We start from the raw sequence: 20,433 nt of genomic DNA, 5'->3' as shown, positions 1-20,433 counted from the left end.
TTAATTTATTTGTTTATAGAGATGATTTTACATCTTTGTAGTAGTTTAGATTAATCACATATAGAAGCATGATAATATCTCAACTCTTAAACTGAATAAGCTCCAATCCCACACCAGTTGACAGCTCAAAGTAAACAGAAACTTATAAAGCCCCCAAATATTCACTCCACAAACTTATAAATTTATCAAGTAAACAGAAACTTTATAAACTCTTATTTTTAAAATAAATATATTCGTATCATAAAATTGTTTGTAAAACTCCAATTAAAATATATACTTGGCATTTCCGAACGATAAAAGATAATGGAATCTATCTCAATCCAGCATGTCATTATATCCATCTAGATGTTTTCCCTATAATGCCCAATTCATCATTTAATCATGTAAGCATGCCAAAATAACAACAATCAAACTTTAACTTTATAAAGGTTTTGGGTTGTTGAGGGCACGGGATAAACAAGAGATAAATATATTGAAAGTTCATATGACAAGCCCCATTCCAAGGCACAGGTTCCTTACCTTCTTCTGGATAAATGGCGAGACGGTACTTGACCCCATCTTTGTCGCTCCCCCCTACACCGCTAAATGTTTTGGTTGGGGACGATCCGTTCAAGGAAAGCTTGGAGAAATGAGGGCGAATGGCGAGGGGGTTAGTTGGAAGGAAAGGGGAGCTCGTGGTGGCAGCAGCCTCTTGTCTCCCTTTATGGAGGATGAGAAGCCTAAGGGTTAGCACCGGCCTTTCAAAGGCGGAGGTGAACGTAGAGGAGATGTGGGGAACAGAAAGGAGGGCTGGTGTGGCAGCCCCTTTGTTTTCCTCCATGTTGCTTAACTTTTGTTCAGGAACCCATTCCTCATTTTAATGTAACCTTGGTCGAGAGCTGTACTTGAATAAAATTTCTTTTTTTCTTCTTAAATTTGCACGTTGCTTTGCCTCTTTTGCTGTGTCGGTGTTGCACCCTTTTTAGTTTACTTTTTGTCAATCGCCAAGCGGTGCGGTAGCTCAAGGTGGCATACGGGCCGTGCTGTGCCGGCACGGCACGAAAATTCTTTGCCTAGTGTGGCCTGTGGGCCGTGCCGGCACGGCACGATTTGGTCACGGCCGTGCCATGCCGACACGCCAAAGGGTGGGGGTTAGGCACCGCACGGCCCACTCGTGGCGTGCCGGTACGTTTCGGCACGTAACGGTTATTTTTTTTTCAAACAAGTGCATTTTCGGAATTCCGAGAATATGTTTTTTTCTACTGCACTTTTTCTCGGAATTCTGAGAATGCACTTGTTGGAAAATTTGGAAAAAATTGCAAGTCATTTACGAAAAATTTGCACGTCAAATTGCAAGTAATTTAAAAACAAAGATCGATTGTGCACGGAATATTTATCCAAGAACCAGGGCGACACCTTAAAATTTTGTTAATATAGAAAATTATTAGAGGAGGACATAGAACCTTGCCTCTAACCCACCATCATACAAGAAAAAAAGAAAAAAAAATGAAGTACAAATACATTGTGAAGTACAAATTGAAATTAACGACTTAAAAATTTGAATCTTCATATTTTTTAAAGTTTCACATGTTATTAGTTTTGAAATGGTGTGCATTTTGAGTTCTTAATAATTTCCTCATCTCAATATGAGTTTCTGCAATCAAGTTTAGCTTGCTTGTTTATTATCTTAATCTCAATTCACATCTGTTCTAAGTAAAGCTTCTGGAACTTGCAGGGTCCTGGTGGAAGGCCGGGCTTTGGACGTGGAGGTGGTGGCTATGGTGCTGGGCCAACGAGCTCTTGCCTTTCTTAATTGATGTTATTTGAGCTTCTTAATTTTGGCTCTCAATTTTTATTTTATTTTCTGTTATTTCAAAGAGCACAGAATCACTAGTTTGGATCTATTGAAGAGTATATCAAGAAATCTGCATAAGATATGCTTCACAATCCCATCCATATCTCAAAATTCATGTATTTGGGATGGCTTGTATACCCATCATGAATTTCATCATGAATTTGAAGTTCTCCTCTCTTCCTTCTACACAGTTCTATCCTACTTATTTTCTCGACCTCGCCCTTCATTTTCGCCCGCTGCATCCTCTTATCGCACAGCTCCGGCATAAATGTTTGATAATGCCACTCTTCAAGCATTGCCTCTGGTTCCAAAAGGACCAAATGAATAGTTTGGATCATCCTATGATCTGGGTCGTACTATACTTTTACAAGGTCGTACTATACTTTTACAAAATACTGGAGTTGACGGTCGCACGCCATATAAAATATATGAGTTTTTATATGGTGTCCGTCCGTGAAGTCCGGTGCGGGCGGTACCACTGTTGATATTTGATCCAAAAGCATTCCACTTTTTAAGAGGCGGCTTTTGATATACCGCCCACACCAGTATATTTGCAACACTAGATTTTCATATTTACAAGGCAAATGAAAACAATAAGCAGGATGCTTTCTCAAACCCTAATCCTAAAATAAATTCTGCTTGCCTGTTTTTGTAATATCTAGACAAGTTATATTGAAATATTTCAATATTTCAAATTTCTTCGGCCACTGGTTTTTATTTTATTTGATTGGTTTCCCCCTCGTTTCTATTCGAGAGATTTCTTCCAGAAAATCATGCAATAATTTCCTATAATGGTTGAACGCTAACAAAAAGCCTCATCTTTTTTCTAAATATTACAATTCACCCATGCAAAACAACACTGAAATTTTTTTTTATAAACTCCTCCATCCCCAGCCCTAAAAACATTATTTTTTCCCCTTGTAGGGAAATTATTTCAACAAGCATTTTTTTATACAAGACACTCATGTTTCTTGTCTTTTAGTATTTAAAGAGCTGTAAAAGGGTTTTACGGTTCCCAAAAAACACTTAGGACCCCTTTGGATACCTCCCATTTTGTATTGGATTTGGAATTGAGTTTTGAATACAAATTGAATAGACCCGGCAGCTCATGTAGAGGGAGAGGGAAGAGGGAAGAGGGAAGAGGGTACTTCCTAGTGGAGGGGAGAGGTTGAGGAGCTAAGAGGGTGAAGGAAACTCCTAGATCTGTGGATTTTCAGTTTCTTATTTTCACAGCAAACTTAGAAATCTGATTTTTTTCACTGTCAACTGCTGAATTAGAAATCCAAGAATTTGATCCGATCCAAATTACAGTGCAAAAAGGGTTGCAAATGTGAGAAATCCAAATCAAAATCTTCTCGGCATCCAAACGGGCCCTTACATGTCAATTAAATACTAAAAGGCAAGAAACATGAGCATCTTTTATCAAAACATAGTTGTGCTGAAATCATTTATCTTCTTTCTCTCTTCTTGTTTTAATCTCTCCCATTTTCATAATGGCTGAAAAGCCTATCAAGAGTCAAGTCTCCATGAAAAACAAAGCAGTCCTTTCTCACTCTCATGGATAAAGAAGAGGGAGAAATCTTTGAGTCTCTCCTCAATGTTAAAAAGTGAGAGAAAAAATTACATGAGGGACATAGTGGTAAAGCCTCTCAATGTAACATTTGTTTCGAAAAATTAAAATAAATCCATTCCTCCATAGAACACCTAAACTCTCCGAATTCAAAAGTCGGTGACACTGCAACCGCCGGCGGAATCTCCCGACCTTCGCATATTCCGCCGGTTTCTTCTAATCAAGGGTCTGACTTTAACTGCTTGAAGAGCGAGAGAAAGCCGAAGAAAATCCACCGTAAGAAAGTGTTGGCTAGAAGGCGGCAGACAAGCATTATTTCCCTGTATACAAAGGCCAATAACATTCTTGGACATGATCAGCATACACGAGGCAATCAATTCAAGTCATACATGGTAATTTTTCTTAACAAGAATGATGCTTGCTTAAAAGATTTATCCTTTTGAGAAATAAAGACGAGATTTACATTGAAATTTTTTAATATATGAACTTATGCATGTAAGAGTTGCAGGGTTTAGGGCTTTCCTAGATAAGAGTTTAAAATTAGAAGGGTACAATTTCAACTAAATGTCAAGGTTCATTAGTTGTACGTCCATTATATCTTTTCAACGATCTATTCAACACTGGGCGGAGTCTTACTGCCAACCAAATTTCGTTGGCCGGACTGCAACATTGAGCCATAACAATAAGGGGAGTGATAAATTGACTCCCCAAATTGATGAATCGACTCCCCATGTGTCTTTCTCTCTCCTCTAGGTTAGAGAGAGAAAGAGGAGAGAGATAGACACATGAGGAGTCGATTTATCACTGCCCAATAATAAGTGGACAACGCTTTAGTGGTTTTAGTCACATCCTGGCAGCATAGCTGGCATGCAACAGTCAGACTTGCTGCTTATTTTTCTCTTCTCTTGGACACTAGCACATACGTAGACATCTTTTTACTCTATGCCTGAGAATTTCACATTGAATATGTGTAAGGGTCTTATAATAGATCGTCACCCTTTAGACAAATGAAAAATCATAATTTTTCCCTAACTTCAAATCCCCTCACTATTATCTTTCAAACTGGATTCTATCCTATAGAACCCTAAAATATAAAGTGTCACAAAAATACAAGTTATGTTCCCAAATAAATGTCAATATTAATGAGTTGTATAACCATTTGATGAGTCTATCTCCTGTTGGAGTCTCGCCTCCCGACCAATAAGGCAACCTGGGGGAGTTCAACTGACGAAAGGTGGGTGAATCTACTTTCTCATATATATATATGAGAAAAGCGTTCTTGCGCTGCAGCGCAGGGAGCTTAATTGCGCTTAAGTGGTTTATAAAGTCTCCCATTGGTTCGTACAGCAGGTCCCCCTTTGAAACATATAGCGGGTCCACAAGAAAGGAACCAATGGGAGGCGTTATAAACCACTTAAGCGCAGTTATGCTACCTGCGCTATAGCACATGAACGCTTCTCTCTCTCTCTCTCTCTCTCTCTCTATATATATATATATATATATATATATATATATATATATATATATAAGAAAATGATTCAAAATGCCATAGGAATACAACAACTAACCCTATCGACTAAAATCATTGTCCTTTTAGAGTTACTCAAAAAGGCCATGTTGAAGAAAACAAATTCAATGTCTAATGCATCCTATCATAAATACATACTTATTATGAGTATTTTTTTTAAATCTAATTTTTTTGGCTAAATGCTTTACAAATGCTAAATGAAGCATACTTTTCAAATTACACTTATAGATAAAATCCATTGATGAACTTATATGTGCAAGCGCTCGCGCACGCACACATCATGGATATAATATCGGTGATTACCTCCAACAATTGAGAGAGTTGTGAACTGAGACAACCGGCCGTTGAAGGAGACCAGGCTTGCTTGCAACATCCCCATGTTTTCTTTTCCTATATTACCTATTCCATAGTGCCCACCAATAAGGACTACCACTTGAGTTGGATCATTACAAAAATCTCCCATGAAAAGGCCTTGCCATAGCTTCTTAACTTCCATGGCTTGCTTCTTAACTTCCATGGCTTTGATGGCAATATACCATGATACCAAGAATGGCTTGGTTTGGAGCTCTGTCATGGCGACTAGCCAAAGAAAGTTGAAAAGGTTTAGGTAGAAGTAGCGTAAGGAGCTTGTTTTATAGGAAAACAAACCTTGAATTTGGCGATACATTGAGGACAGGTACACGAATGTGAGGGAAATCACTGGCACTAATAAATTTGACAACCAAATAATATCTGGCAAAGATATTGGCGTGCATTGAAACTTGCTGGTTATTCAATATGGTGTTATCTTTTAAGATGCCAGTTTTACATATTTAGCAGGGATGTCGGTGGACCAGACGGTCCGATGGATCTAATAAAATTATCCGAACTTAATTGGACAAAACTTGGGCCCAATAGTTGGATTTCGTCATATCTAATTTGGATCCATATACTACGGTCCGAAATCGTGCTGGATCAAGCACAAACATAGCCGCAAAATCAATTAGCGCGTCTTAGAACATATTAAAGGTCGCTAATATACGAAAATATACTTCATATTGTAAATAAAAGAGTATTGGTCAGGGTATTTTTATCGAATAAAACTCTTTACCAAAGTCCATCCTTTTGAGTGAACAAAGTCTGAAGTAGATTTTCTCTCCGTCCAATCTCATTTCATTATTCCCTCTAGATTCTTCCTGTAGCCCTAAACCTTAACTAATTATGCATTAACATAATCCTAGTGTCTAAATGCTTGTATGCACTTAAGATTAATTTATTTGTTTATAGAGATGATTTTACATCTTTATAGAACTTTAGATTAATCACATATAGAATTATGATAATATCTCAACTCTTAAACTGAATAAGGTCCAATCCCACACCAGTTGACAGCTCAAAGCCCCTCAATATTCACTCCACAAACTTATAAATTTATCAAGTAAACAGAAACTTTATAAACTCTTATTTTTAAAATAAATATATTCATATCATAAAATAGTTTGTAAAACTCCAATTAAAATACTTGGCATTTACGAACGATAAGAAACATAAGTGTGTTCCGTGACCATCTGTTCATAATAAAGAACACTGACTAACGATCAGATGTACAAAGGTTAGGATACAAGATAATGGAATCTTTCTCATTCCAGCATGTCATTTTATATCCATCTAGATGTTTTCAAAGGCGGAGGTGAACGTAGAGGAGATGTGGGGAACAGAATGGAGGGGTGGTGTGGCAGCCCCTTTCTTTTCCTCCATGTTGCTTAACTTTTGTTCAGCGGCGAAAGAGAAGGTAAAGGTAGGGGTAGATGAGGCGGCGCGAAGCATTGGAGGAGCTATCTGTCTTTGCGTGGTCCTTCAGAACCGGTTTCAACTTTCCATTTCTTTGTTCCAGTGTAAATCTGGTCACGAGTTTCGACTGTGGTCCAATCGCCAAGCGGTGCCGTTGCAAGTAGTCAGTAAATGGGAGCGAGCTGCCCGGTTTGATCTTGCAGTACAGATCATCTCCGGATGGAGCGGACCCCTTTGTAGATGGACCACATGCAAGGATAGCGGGATTTGTGCTCCAAAAAAGTAAGGTTTGGTCCGCACTATAGGATGATCCAAACGGTCTATTAGATGTGTCACAGTAGATAGGGTGTGCCCTAAAAATCATTTACATAGGTTGATCCTAACCATCCGATCTATTCAAGGTTAGGATCAACCCTCTAATATTCAGTCCCTCTATAGATTGGAGGGTTAGGACAACCTACGGAATTGATTTTTGGGGCACAACCTATTTAGGCTGTAGGGTTTGGAAATCATTCTATGGTGCTGGCCATACCGTACATTTTAATAAAGTGAAGAGTTCAAATGTAGTGCTCATTACATTTTCCCTGTTTTTTTAGATCTTTCTCCGATACTCCGACTAGCTTCCGTAAGAAGTCAGAAAAATTGGCCTTTTTATCGACTCGTGAGAAAACAATTGCTGTAATACGATAGAATTTTGCAAGCAATCCTCTTAATTTTCTCTCAGAGAAATTACCCACAACTCATTAAAAGCTGCCTTATAAAATACCAAACATCAATTGAAACACCTCTCTCTCTCTCCCTCACTCACTCTCTCTCTCTCTCTCACACACACACACACACACACACACACACACATCTGAAATGGGGTCTTTGCCTTACATGGAAGCGGTTTTAGGTAAAATGGTTTCTCCCCATTTCTTCTTATTCATCTTATTTTCGATGATTGTTCTTGGAGGGTCTTTTTTGTACTCGTTCAATATCTAAACGTATTACTTTTTCTTTTTACTGACGTTGTTTTCTTTCTGGGATTCGGATCTTTCTGTTGGGTTTTGCTTCGTATATAAGCTTCTTCCTTGTTGATTTTTTATTTCGATCTCGATGGTTTAAATTGCTCTTTTTCTTGTTTTTTACCCCTTTTCCCCAACAAGTGAGGTTGTAACTTGTAAGTAGTATCTAGTTAATCTTGGTAATCTTGTTTTTGTTATTTTTTTCTTAATCTGTTTAGCGGATATTGCTAAGAAGCTATCTTGGCTTTAGTTGGATTCGGCACATAAGGGCTAGTTAACTTTCAGGCCAGCAATAACTTTTCATATCATTGAAGACTATCATATCCCATGCAATGAGTTAAACGCCTCTATTTTCCCCTTGTAATCCATGACCTTAAGCGTTTTTAGGTTTCGATTAAACCATATGATTAAGTAGTGTATTGTATGAGACATTGTTTGGCTTCTATTTGAATTAGGCTGTTTGAGGCTTGCTTGGAATTTTGACATTGTTTGGATGCTACATGCACCGGTGTATTCTTTTCAGAATGCAAAACTCCTACCAAAGGAAGGAGGAAAGTTACATCGTATTTATATTCTTCCGTCTATGTGTAACTCACGTCTTCTTTCTTTTTTGTTCCTTTTTATTCAACTTTTCGATTGGTAGCTTTATTAGAAAGGAAAAGATGAAATTACAAAAGGTTCAGAACATAGTAGCCAGAAACTCCTTGGACGGGTTGGACACTCGTTTCCCCTAAAACATGTTTCGGAAATGTTTCGTGTGATAAAAAAAATTGGGAAACGTTTCTGAAACATATGGGAAACAAATGGGAAACACTTAGGAAACATATGAGAAACTTATGTGAAACATGTGTGAAACACGTAACGTATGGAAAATGTATGTGAAACGTGTGGGAAAACATGTGTAAAACTTATGAAAATTGTTTTGCCAAAAAAAAAAGAAAAAAGCACAGACACAAAATAATAATAATTGTGGAACAGATATTAAAAAGGAAACAATAGCATATATTGTAATAAAAAAAAAAAAAGTAAAATAATTATGCTTAAAAATAAAAAATTTAAAGAACATGCATAGATTATCTGTGTCCTTCTAATTTAAATAAAAAAATTAAAATAAATTATAAATGTATGCATTTATGCGTAAAATCCCGTAGAAATTTACAATTAATAAATTTTAAATCTAAAAAAAAGCCAACCCCAACTGGTTTGGGACAAAGGCTTTGTTGAGTTGAGTTAAACCTAAAAAAACATATATTTCGTGTTTCCCTTGTGCTTCATATGCGCTGTAATTGACGTTTCTCTATCATTTCTGAAACATTTCTAATGTGTTTTACTAAGGCTTTTCTCAATGTGTTTCTCATATGTATGTTTCTCGTTTCCCCTCTATTTTTCCCCACGTTTTCTGTTTTCGTTTCACGTTTTGCTTCCCGATTTTGTTTCCCAACGTGGTAACTATGGTTCATAACTAGTTCATTATATGTGACCCAATAGACAATTACCCATGATGGCTTCATGTTTATCTTTACTTGTAGTGGGTCGTGAATGATATTGGTGATCTTAACGTGCCATCATTTATGTGGATTCTTTACCTTTCCATCACCATTCTTATTGGTATTGTATTGCTTGCTGTTTGTTTGATTTGAATACCATGTTGCCCTCTCCCCCAACCCACGCCCCTTAAAAAAATAAAAATAAAATTCATGTTAGCCACCTCCTGATTACATGTCTACCTATAAAAGAATTTGGATCCCTCACTCATTACTGTTTCCAACAAGCAGGGACCATCTACTCCAAAGAAAGCAAAGTTGGGGGGATGTAAGATGTCAGGGAAATGGACAGGAAATGCCATGAGACTCATTCAAACTAAATGAATATGGTTACATATGCTCTCGAAAACTTTGGATGTGGCTGTACTTCTCCAACGGTCTAAATAGGTTGAAAACTCATGCATGGTATGGTTGTTTTGAGCTCCTGCTCATATTGCTGTAGTCCCTACCATGATTGGTCCTCTGACAGATTTGTATTTGGCATGGAGGAAATTTTTTGATTCCAAGTCTAGCCTCTCTTTGACAGTCATAACTACTTGACATTAGATTCGGGCACCTACCATTCATCAATTTTCCGCCCTCCGTGGCATCATTTCTTTGTGGCACCATTCTATGCCATGCCTGATCACGATTTTTTGGTCTGTGTCTATATTGGCTGCCAGTGTGTTGTCCGCTTCCTCTTTTTTTGCCACATATCTTTGTAGTTCTAGGTTGATTATACCTTAACTGCATTTAATATATATTGTTAAAGTATAAATAACTCCTTTCTCCAACAATTGAAGCTTTTGGAGAAGTTGGTAAGTTAACATGATATCAGAGCCAAAGGTCTCGAGTTCAAACCTCCCGGATAGCAAAAATCCACATGTGATGGTCGGCCCAAAGTAGGACCACATGTGCCACGTGTTTGCCAAGTGGGCTACATGTGCGGGGGAGTGTTAAAGTATAAAAGATAAATAACGCCTTTGTCCAACAGCTTAAGCTTTTGGAGAAGTTGATAAGTTAAATCACACACACACACACACACACACACACACATATATATATATATATATTAAAAGGTTACCGAAAATGACATGGATCCAATTTTAAAAGGTTACCGAAAATGACATGGATACAATCAAGGGCCCTTTTCTGGCTCTTTATGCAAAGGCGCCCTTGCATCTATCATTCCTCACACACACACACACACACACATATTGCAATGCATATGTACGAACACACCTGTAGAGTGCCAAGCCAATGATGAATTGTGGATCACATTTTGTAATGTCAAGTTTATTTGAGATTGAATTTCAGTGACCGGAATCTCATTTTGCAGGTTTTATGATCTTGATGTATATTTTTGAGACATATCTTGACTTGCGACAACATACAGCTCTCAAGCTGCCAAATCTTCCTAAACCTTTGCAAGGAGTTGTTAGCCATGAAAAGTTTGAAAAGTCTCGAGCATATAGCCTTGATAAAAGGTTTTTTCTTCTTCCTTTGAGGGATCATCCTACTGCTTTCTCCGCATATTTGCTTGCAATATTTTTCCTTGACAAACTTAAATTGTTTAAAATGATCGATTCATGTGAATGTCTTTGAAATTAATGTTTAGAATTCTGTTCCTCTTGTATTAATTTTTCCTTATATCTAAATCTTTCAGCTACTTCCACTTTGTTCATGAGGCAGTAACCATATTAATGGACATATCGGTCTTGTTCTTTGGTGTACTGCCTTGGTTGTGGATGGTGAGTTAGCAGAATCTCATGTCATTCTTTGTCGTTTGTTTGGGTGGATTATTCAGTTGTACTGGTTTTTTGGCTGCAGAGAGCTGGATACTTTCTGGTTTACATGGGCTTGAATTCAGAGAATGAAATACTTTACACCCTTTCATTCTTAGCTGGTGTCATGATTTGGTCACAGGTGAAATATTAAATCTTCCAATGGATTTGTCAACAATTGAATTTCCAGTTCATTCTTAGAAACATCAGCTTAAGTTGCAAATTTTCTTGTCTCCAACATATTTTTTGTTTGAAATTATGTTGTAGAACCTTAACAAATGCCACTCCGTATTTTCATTTTCATCTCGACCTTCACTCATATAGCCACCATGCAATGAATTATATTTTCCATATCATTCATGACTTTGTGAAGATCTGTTGTTGTAAGACTATTTTGTTGAATTGTCTAATATGGATGCATAAATGACCCTGCATATCTTTACTCAAATTAACTATTTAAGCAGCAGCACCAATGAGTTTCCAAAATGCATTATTATTCGTTGTTATTATTCTAATTAGGATATTCTTACTGTTGTTATTCTTCTTGTCGGGGTACTTGTTATTTTGGTGGGTAAGTAGCTTAGGATGTGTTCACAATAAATAGGAGATAGAATCGATGGTGCTGGTGTTGGGTCATGGGTGTCTCAGGGTTAGACTTACTCAATTTGAGTTGGGTAGATCCTTTCACCTTCTTCATGAAAATTTTCTAAAGGATTCATTAGCCGACCCCAACTAGTTTGGGACAAAGGCTTAGTTGAGTTGAGTTGAGGGGTGATTGTGTGCATCCCCAGGGATTAATCCCGCCCTAAATGGGGTGGGGATACCCTATGTCATAAAAAAAAATGGATATACCTCCCCTAGATGTCTACATATGAAGCAGATAGAAACAGTTTGGCCATCTTCCTATTCACAAACACCTATTCACAGTGAACAAAGTTGCAAATAAACATAATCAACCTTATCTGCCTCACTAGTCACCTTTATAGGACAGTTAACACTTAAGGTCTGTTTGGATACCTGGATTTTAGAATCCAGGTTTTATTTGAAAGCAGTGTAAAATTCTGGAATTTACAATCCATTATCCTGGATTTAAGTATAAAATCCAGGCTTTAGAAATCTCTCCCCCTTCCTGAGATTTCTAAAACCTGGAAACAAGGAACGATCTCCTACTCTCTCTCTTGAAGGAAAGAAGGGTGAGAAATCAGAAAACGACGGATGATCTCCTTCTTCTCTCGTCTCACATCCAAGATTTTGAGGAAATCCAAGATTCTAATTCCTCTGAAATAGATCTGTCAGTGATAGGATGAATTTTGGAGTATCTATGCTTTAAACTAGGTCTACCTCAAAGATGCATAATTTCTTTTTATGCAGATATATACTAGTCCTTTTATGTGTTTTTAACTTTTTATTTATTGATGTAGTCTTCAATAATAATCATCAATTGAACTGTTGAATTTAGGAATTTTTGTTCAAAAGCCTTTGTAATGTAACTGCAACCTCCATTATTTAATCGTTTTGCAATATCTACACGCTTCTAACACTTCAAATACTTTTTTTTTTTTTTTTTTCTGATTTCTTCTGATGGAAATATTTCTATTAGCTATTATGTTTAATTTTTCAAGGATAAGAATGGTCAGGGTTTTGCTGAACATTTCAATATTTCTACTATACTTTTCTCTTTATGGTTCCGCAGAAATGTCTCAACTAGGAAAATTCATATTTGGATCTGCACCACTACCCACTTATAATCATGGTTTTAAATTTCGGTTTCGGTACCAATTTTGGCCTTGGCCGAAACCAAAATTTCGGTTGAAATCCCTAAATTTCGGTTGAAATCCGGTAATAAAAAAGAATTATTTTATTATTTAATACTATATATTTTTTTTAAAAGATCAAATTTTCCAAAATTTCTGACCGAAATTTCTGAAATTTGGTAAACCCGAAATTTCGGTTTCAGTTCCAACTGAAATCCGAAATTTCGAACTGAAACCGAAATTTCGGATTTCAGCAGAAATTTAAAACCATGCTTATAATACATGAATGCAATTGAGTAGTGACATACTGCTTATTTTCATGCAGATCATTGACTTGCCATTTTCATTATATTCGACCTTTGTGCTCGAGGCTCGCCATGGTTTCAATAAAGTATCATCTTTCTTGGGCCTTTTCGTCTCTGGTTTTGGTGCAATTTCTCATTTTTTAATTGATTTGTACTCTTATCTTTCTTGCTGAAGTGCTTTTCAAAACTTTCTTCTTTACAGCAAACTTTACGGTTGTTCTTTTGGGATATGTTCAAAAGCATTTGCCTCTCTATCTTACTTGGTCCACCAATAGTGGCTGCAATCATTTTTATAGTACAGGTATTGCTATTTTCTACTTTTGACCTAATCAGTTGTTAGTTGTAAGATTTTGTTTCTAGTGGCTATTATTTTGTTGTGGGTCAATGAATTTTACTTCAGAAAAAAAAATGAATTTTACTTCAACCGCCATTCAAAAAACATGAATTTACTTCATCTGTACTTCCCGTCACTGATTCCGCTGGATTCTTTTGATTAGTTATTATTAATACCCTAATGTTGTTTATAATTGCTGCAGAAAGGAGGCCCTTACTTGGCTATTTATCTTTGGGCTTTCATGTTTGTTCTGTCCATTGTGATGATGACGCTATATCCTATACTAATAGCTCCGCTATTCAACAAGTTCACCCCAGTGAGTACTTGCATTGAGTACCATGAGCTTACTTGGGTTACTTAAAAGCTGAAAATTCTCATGGTCTATTTTTTATTTGACCCCAGATGAACTATTTTCTATAATTCATTTGTCTTCTTGTTCAGTTATATACATTTCTCTTACTATCATGAAAATATTTTTGTCATTTGTTTCTGATTTCTTTTGGTTGACAAGTGCTTCCTGTTATTATTATTATTATTATTTTTTGCAATGCATTGGAAAATAGCTCTCTGAAGGAGGTTTAAGGGAGAAAATTGAGAAGCTGGCCTCGTCACTCAAGTTCCCCTTAAAGAAACTTTTCGTTGTTGATGGATCTACGAGGTCAAGCCATAGCAATGTGAGCATTCAGTTTATTCGTCAGTTTTTTATCTTTCAACTCATAGCATGTGTGAGCATTCAGTTCTTTTGTCATTTTTTATCTTTCAACTCATAGCATGTGAGCATTCAGTTCTTTTGTCATTTTTTATCTTTCAACTCTATGATCTCTGTCGTCACTTTGGTGCTTGTTTCATGAACTTCAAATATTTACTGTAAAGTGCATTGCCTTGTAGTTTATTTCATGTTCCTTGTTTTTTTTTTCTTACCCCCACCCTCATCTATAGGAGAGCAAGGTTTAAAATTTCGGTTTCAGTGTCGGTTTCGGCAGTGGCCGAAACTGAAATTTCGGCCGAAATTCGGTAATTAAAAAAAAAATCAGCCCTGGTGCAAAATTTCGGCCGATATTTCCAAAATTTCTGCTTAACTTTTTTAACAACCCAAAAAATTCTAAAAAATAAAAATGATAGAAATGGCAAATTTTTTGGAAATTCTGAAATTTCGGCCGAAATATGGGTCGACACGAAGTCATGTGTACTTGTGGTGTCGGTTCTGGCTGAGATTTTGTATGAAATTTTAAACCATGTAGGAGAGGTTGCACTATCTGGTCCATTCTCTAGGCCTGTCACTTTTTCCAAGCGCATTATCTCTTTATCTTTTTTGTGTACCCCGCCTATCTCGACAAAAATATTGTAAGATTTTTACAGATAATCCCTTGAAATTTATTGATTGGCAGCAAAAAAATGAAATAAAATAAACTGAACTCAAAGGGGTGAATAGGAAGAAGCGCTCCAATCACTAGTCAACATATCAAAGGAAAAAAAAGGAAATGGAAAAAGGAAAAGAATCTAGTGAACTGATCCTCACATCAATGCTATGTTAATTATATTCAATCGGCAGTTAAGAATCAAGTGAACTGAGATGTTAATTATATTCAATTGAGACCACCGATAGACAATACTAGCATTATAATCAAATGTCCTATAAAATCTGACTTTGACACCTTGAAATAGATCCATGTTTCAACCGATTAGGGGGCTCAGTTGGCTGTCATTGGGTTTCTGCCATCAAACGTTTACCAGATGGCACCGTTGAGCACAAAAGGCGTACCTTGTTGCCAAAAGGTTACACTCAAACCTTCAGGGTTGATTACGCATAGACTTTCTCATCAGTTGCCAAAATCCCTTCTGTCAGAGTGTTTATATCCCTTGCTGTCAACCGAGGCCGGCCCCTATATCTGCTTGATGTCAAGAATGCCTTTCTCCATGGCGACTTGACTGAGGAGGTTTATATGGAGCAACCTCCTAGATATGTTGCTTAGGAAGAGATGTGCTCCTCAGTATGCAGACTTCGCAAGTCTTTATATGGGCTCAAGCAATCTCCTAGAGCATGGTTTGGGAGATTCAGTGATGCTATCATGCAATTTGGCATGAGGCAATGCGCAATTGATCACTCTATTTTTAGTCCCTGTTTTGATGCTAGATATGTCCTTATAGTCTATGTGGATGATTTCATCATTACAGGCAGTGACACAGTTGGAATACAGAGGTTGAAGGCCTTCTTGCAGAGAGAATTTTCCACAAAAGACTTTGAGCGCCTAAGGTACTTTCTGGGGATTGAGGTAGTTTATTATGGTAGTAGTCTCTCCCTTGCTCAGAAGAAATATATCCTAGATCTGTTGGATGAGACTGATTCTATGGGGATGAAACCAGCTGGTGTTCCAATGGACCCAAACACCAAGCTCCTTTCAGATGAGGGAGACTTGATGGATAACCCTGGCAGGTATCGTCGACTGATTGTGAAGCTTATTTATCTCACTGTCACTTAGGGGTGCAACTCGGGCGGGTCGAGTTCGGGTTGAGGCGAACCCGACCCGAGCAACCATTTACTCAACCCGAGTTCCAACCCGACGAGGTTCAACCCGACTCGACCCGAGCAGCCCTTTTTGCCAACCCGAACCCGACCCAACCCGAGATTTTAAGCTTAAAAACTACAAAAATTATTAAAAATTTCGGGTTGAACTCGGGTCGGGTTGCCCAAGCCCTCGACCCGAACTCAACCCGGGTTGAGAAAACCCAACCCGAACCCGACTTGAACTCAACCCAACCCGAGTTTTTTCTGGGTTGAACCCCCGCCGGGTTCTTGTTGAGCCCGCCCGAGTTGCACCCCTACTGTTACTTGCCCAGATACCTCATACGCAATTGGGGTAGTTAGCCAGTTTATGAGTGCTCCACGCACCTTTCACTGGGCAGCCGTGGTTCAGATTCTTCGCTATCTGAAAGGGGCGCCAGGGAAAGGCCTACTTTTCAAGAAGTACGGGCATGCAAGGTTAGAAGGATTTTTGTGATGCATATTGGGCGGGACAGCCAAGGAAATTTCGATATAGGTGTCGGTTTTGGCCACCACCGAAACCGAAACGTTTCGATTTCGGGCCGAAATTTCGGCCGAAATCATATAAAAATATGATTATGATTTCGTTTATTTTTTAAATTCGATCGAAATGTGTAAAATTTCTGTGTCAATTTTGGCGTTTTCGGTTGAAATTTCAGCTATTTCGGTGGAAATTATAACATTTCGGTGTAAATTTTTAAATTTCGGTGGGAATTTTGTAAAAAAGTCCAAAAATAAATTTCAATTGAAATTTCGGCGAAATCTTGTAAAGAAATGACTTCATGTGAATTTCATTTCGGTTTGTGCTAGGAGATTTACCACTATCTATTGTACATTTGTTGGGTGTATTCTAGTGTCGTGGCGAAGTAAGAAACAAGACATTGTTTCCAAGTCAAGCGCAAAAACAGAGTATTGGGCCATGTCACATACGAGTGGAGAGCTTATCTGGTTATGCTCTCTCCTATCAGAGATTGGTCTCTCTTTCTCTTCTCCAGCCCAGCTTTATTGTGACAATAAGGCTGCTATTCACATTGCTACCAATCCTGTCTTCTATGAGAGAACCAAGCACATAGAGGTTGATTGCCATTTCATTCGCCAAAGAAGACAAAAGGGCGAGATACATGTTTCTTTCACTCGATTAGTGGACCAGCTAGCTGATGTCTTTACCAAGCCTTTAAGCAAAGCCAAGCTAAATGACATTTGTAACAAGCTTGGAATGTATAATCTCTACATTCCAGCTTGTTAGAAGTGTTTATGTATGTGTAGATGCCTAAGGGCATAGTAGTCATTGTACCCTTTCTCTCTTTTATATAAATACATAAGTGAGGGGGAGAGACACTTACTCACTCTCTCTTTCTTCATTCTCTTCCTCTCTTCCTTCTATCCAACAATTCCTATTGTTATGAAGTTGTTAGAATTATGCACTCATAATTTCACAAACTTATCATGTTCCCTCATATAAATATTGCTGATTGTTTTTCATGTGTATTGATGTATTTATATTCATTATTATTTGTTTTGAATCTTATTCATATCATTCTAATCTGGCAGGCATATATGTATGGATTTTTTAACAACAAGCGGATTGTTCTTTACGACACATTGCTTCAGCAGGTATGTTGACACTCTGAAGCATTTCCTTATTCTTTCATTCATATTCATTTGGACGTTGTGATAAAAAAAATTCTGACTATATATTGAGATTTTTCTAGAATGCAAACATAAAAACAAAGGGGTTCTGTCTTTTATACCTCTATCGTAAACGACTTATGATGCCCAACATCCAACATGCATTGTCTAGAGACCCAATTTGGAAACTTATAGGTTGGTGATCGAGTTATTAGGAAGTGTGAGAAACATTCGTCACTTAGGGAACTTATAGTTATTTAATGATTTGAGACGCTTTGTTAGACTTGGATTCTTTTTTACCTCAGCAACTTCTATCTTGGTACAAAGAGGTTGGGTTGTGTGAAGAGAATGAGACATGCATTGGTGTTTTCTTATTATAATTGCGCTTTCTCCAATTCTTCAATTGAATGTTTAGACAAAATAATTCCTTGGTTGAGCTATTGGGTTTTCTTCTCGGCACTTTGTTGTGGCAGGTCATGTTGTAACATCTCCATGAGTTTGATACATGTGCATGCCACAATTAGTTTCATGTTATGTTTATGATACATGTGGTATACCCATTTATGTGCTTTTGAATGGTTTTTTTAAACCAATAGAACACATTGATGCCTAGAAGGTTTTCCTACATGCGGTGTTGTAGTGTAGAAACTTTTATGAGAACAACCTGAATCAAGAATAGTTGGTGTCCCAACATGTTTTTCTCTCGTTTTTTTTTGAGACCAAGTGTCCCAACATGTTATTCAGGTGGGAATAAGCCTTCTTGATTGGTTGTGTATTTTTTTTTATCTTTTTCAGTGTCCCAACTTTTTGCTTTGATTCTGATGTCTGAAATCAAAGCTACACTTACATATTTCATTGGATTAGAAATTCTTTATGGGGACTTCTCCGACCGCGATACATTCTGATTGAGCCTTTCATTTCATTTTGATCATACGACTTATTCAGAGTGTCACAAACTACATTGGGATTAATTCATCGTTGGCCGCAAAGAACTTTTTTTTTTGAATGATTTTTGGCCCCAAAGATCTGATCAATGAATAATAAATTGGAACCACTGGAGGCTCAATTAGAATTTAGCACCGATGGAGAGTGAGAGAGAGGTGATTAAAGAAATATAGACTACCAAAGAGAGTGAGAAGACTGTAGGGGGAACAATGTCAAAGGGAGGATTCAGGTTGACGAGAGATAGGCGGGGCCAATCACGTTTGAAGAGAGGAAGGCGTCCCCGCTGGTGGATTAGGATTCCTTTCTCGTGGATTAGGATTCCTTTCTCGTGGGGATGGCATTAATCAAGTGATGGGGGACCATCCAAGATGTCATGGAGAATCGAGGAGTTAAGAAGATGAAGCCCATCATTAATGTTAAAAGACTATTATTTAGTTTTAGTGTCGTTTAAGTCTTTAAGTTGTAGGGGGATACTAGTCTTTTCCCATCAAAATCACTTAAGTTCTTTGAGCTATGAGTATTTTAAATAGGCCCACACTTGTATTATGAAATTTTTTAGTGGGGAGTCTTTAAGTCATTAAAGGATATTTTAGTCCGAAAGAGTCAGCCTTTGTTTAGAGTTTTAGAACTTTCTATTTATCTTTCTTTTCTTGTATATATTAATTCTCATGCCATTTTTCTTTTACGCTATGGATTGATGGAATGAGTAAAGATTTTAGCTTCATATAGGCCAACATTCTCTTATCTTTATTACTTCTTACATTCTTTTCTCGTTTTCCTTTTTTTTCCAATTTCTTTCTTCACCCTTCCCGGTTGAGTTCATATACTGCTCCCCTTTTCTACTCCTATCTCCCCTCGTTCTTGATCTTTTTATACTAATTGTTTGTGATCTTCATCTTAATCTTTCTTATTCTCGTTCTTGATTATTTATTCTTTCTCTCTTTTCTCTTGGTTGTTATGAATTCACTTCAATTTGGTATCCTAGCAATGTTTGAATACCTTGTTGGAATAGCGGGATTATGACAGGAATATCTGAGCCTATGGATCGTACTCAATACACTATGTGGATTAGACACTCAACTCAACTCAACTCAACTCAACTCAACAAAGCCTTTGCCCCAAACTAGTTGAGGTCGGCTAAATGAATCCTTTAGAAAAATTTCATGAAGAAGGTTGAAGGAATCTATCTGGCTCTAATCCTGGCTCTAGTTGGGTTCTTCTATGTTGATCATTTTCTTCCATTCTATCCTATCCAAGGTCATGTTCTGTGTTATGTTCCTAGCTATCAAGTCTTTCCTCACTGTTTCTACCCAAGTTGTTTTCGGTCTGCTCCTACCTCTTTTTACTCCATCAATTTGGCACGAGTCGCCTCTTCTCACTGGAGCATCCAAAGGCCTACGTTGGATATGTCCAAACCATCTTAAGCGGTGCTCTCTCATCTATGGAGTGACTGAGTGGGAATGTCTCCATTGGGTAGTAGCTTTGAAGTCATATTTATGGCAGTATAATTTGTCAAATGAACAAATGATTTCCCTCTTCTTTGAAAGCCAATCAAATAGGAGGTAGTGGCAAGCTCGGATCCACCTATGATCCAACACCCGCCTGTGGTGACTCAGGGAGTGCTAAATCAGATTATTGTGGGAGAACCGGTTGATGACACTGAGCCTACCACCGAGTCCCAATCCCAATACTGACGCTGTTTTTATGGGTAAAGGAAAGGAGCAAGTGGGCAAGGTCTGACCTTTGATACTTATTGTCAAGGGGCTACATGGACTAGTTATATGCTTGTATTACTTGTTTGCATGGAGTTGCACAGGAGGGTGTCACTATTGAATCAGTATATAGCCCATAGGGTGTGAATGATGGAGGGCTTGACGGGAGGTGCTCTAGAGCTCTCCTGCATCAATT

The 20,433-nt window shown here is 37.6% G+C and overlaps 1 protein-coding gene across 1 annotated transcript in view; it reads left to right on the top strand.

Moving 5' to 3' along the window:
• Positions 1 to 7,302: 7,302 nt before the first annotated feature.
• The window catches only part of LOC143875548 (CAAX prenyl protease 1 homolog), a 36,357-nt gene continuing 23,226 nt past the window's right edge, over positions 7,303 to 20,433 (top strand). The window contains exons 1-9 of the mRNA XM_077377124.1: positions 7,303 to 7,597; positions 10,572 to 10,719; positions 10,899 to 10,983; positions 11,063 to 11,158; positions 13,096 to 13,161; positions 13,278 to 13,376; positions 13,612 to 13,725; positions 13,973 to 14,083; positions 17,503 to 17,565. Of these exons, the coding sequence (XP_077233239.1) occupies positions 7,564 to 7,597; positions 10,572 to 10,719; positions 10,899 to 10,983; positions 11,063 to 11,158; positions 13,096 to 13,161; positions 13,278 to 13,376; positions 13,612 to 13,725; positions 13,973 to 14,083; positions 17,503 to 17,565 (816 nt within the window). The 5' untranslated portion in view covers positions 7,303 to 7,563. The remainder of the gene's footprint in view (positions 7,598 to 10,571; positions 10,720 to 10,898; positions 10,984 to 11,062; positions 11,159 to 13,095; positions 13,162 to 13,277; positions 13,377 to 13,611; positions 13,726 to 13,972; positions 14,084 to 17,502; positions 17,566 to 20,433) is intronic.

The sequence above is a fragment of the Tasmannia lanceolata genome, unplaced genomic scaffold (genome assembly GCF_043159265.1).
Source record: "Tasmannia lanceolata isolate RefF3 unplaced genomic scaffold, GAP_Taslan_0.1 ptg000002l, whole genome shotgun sequence".
Classification (NCBI taxonomy): domain Eukaryota; kingdom Viridiplantae; phylum Streptophyta; class Magnoliopsida; order Canellales; family Winteraceae; genus Tasmannia; species Tasmannia lanceolata.
Note: the sequence above shows the minus strand (reverse complement) of the source record. Positions and strands in the feature narration are given on the sequence as shown.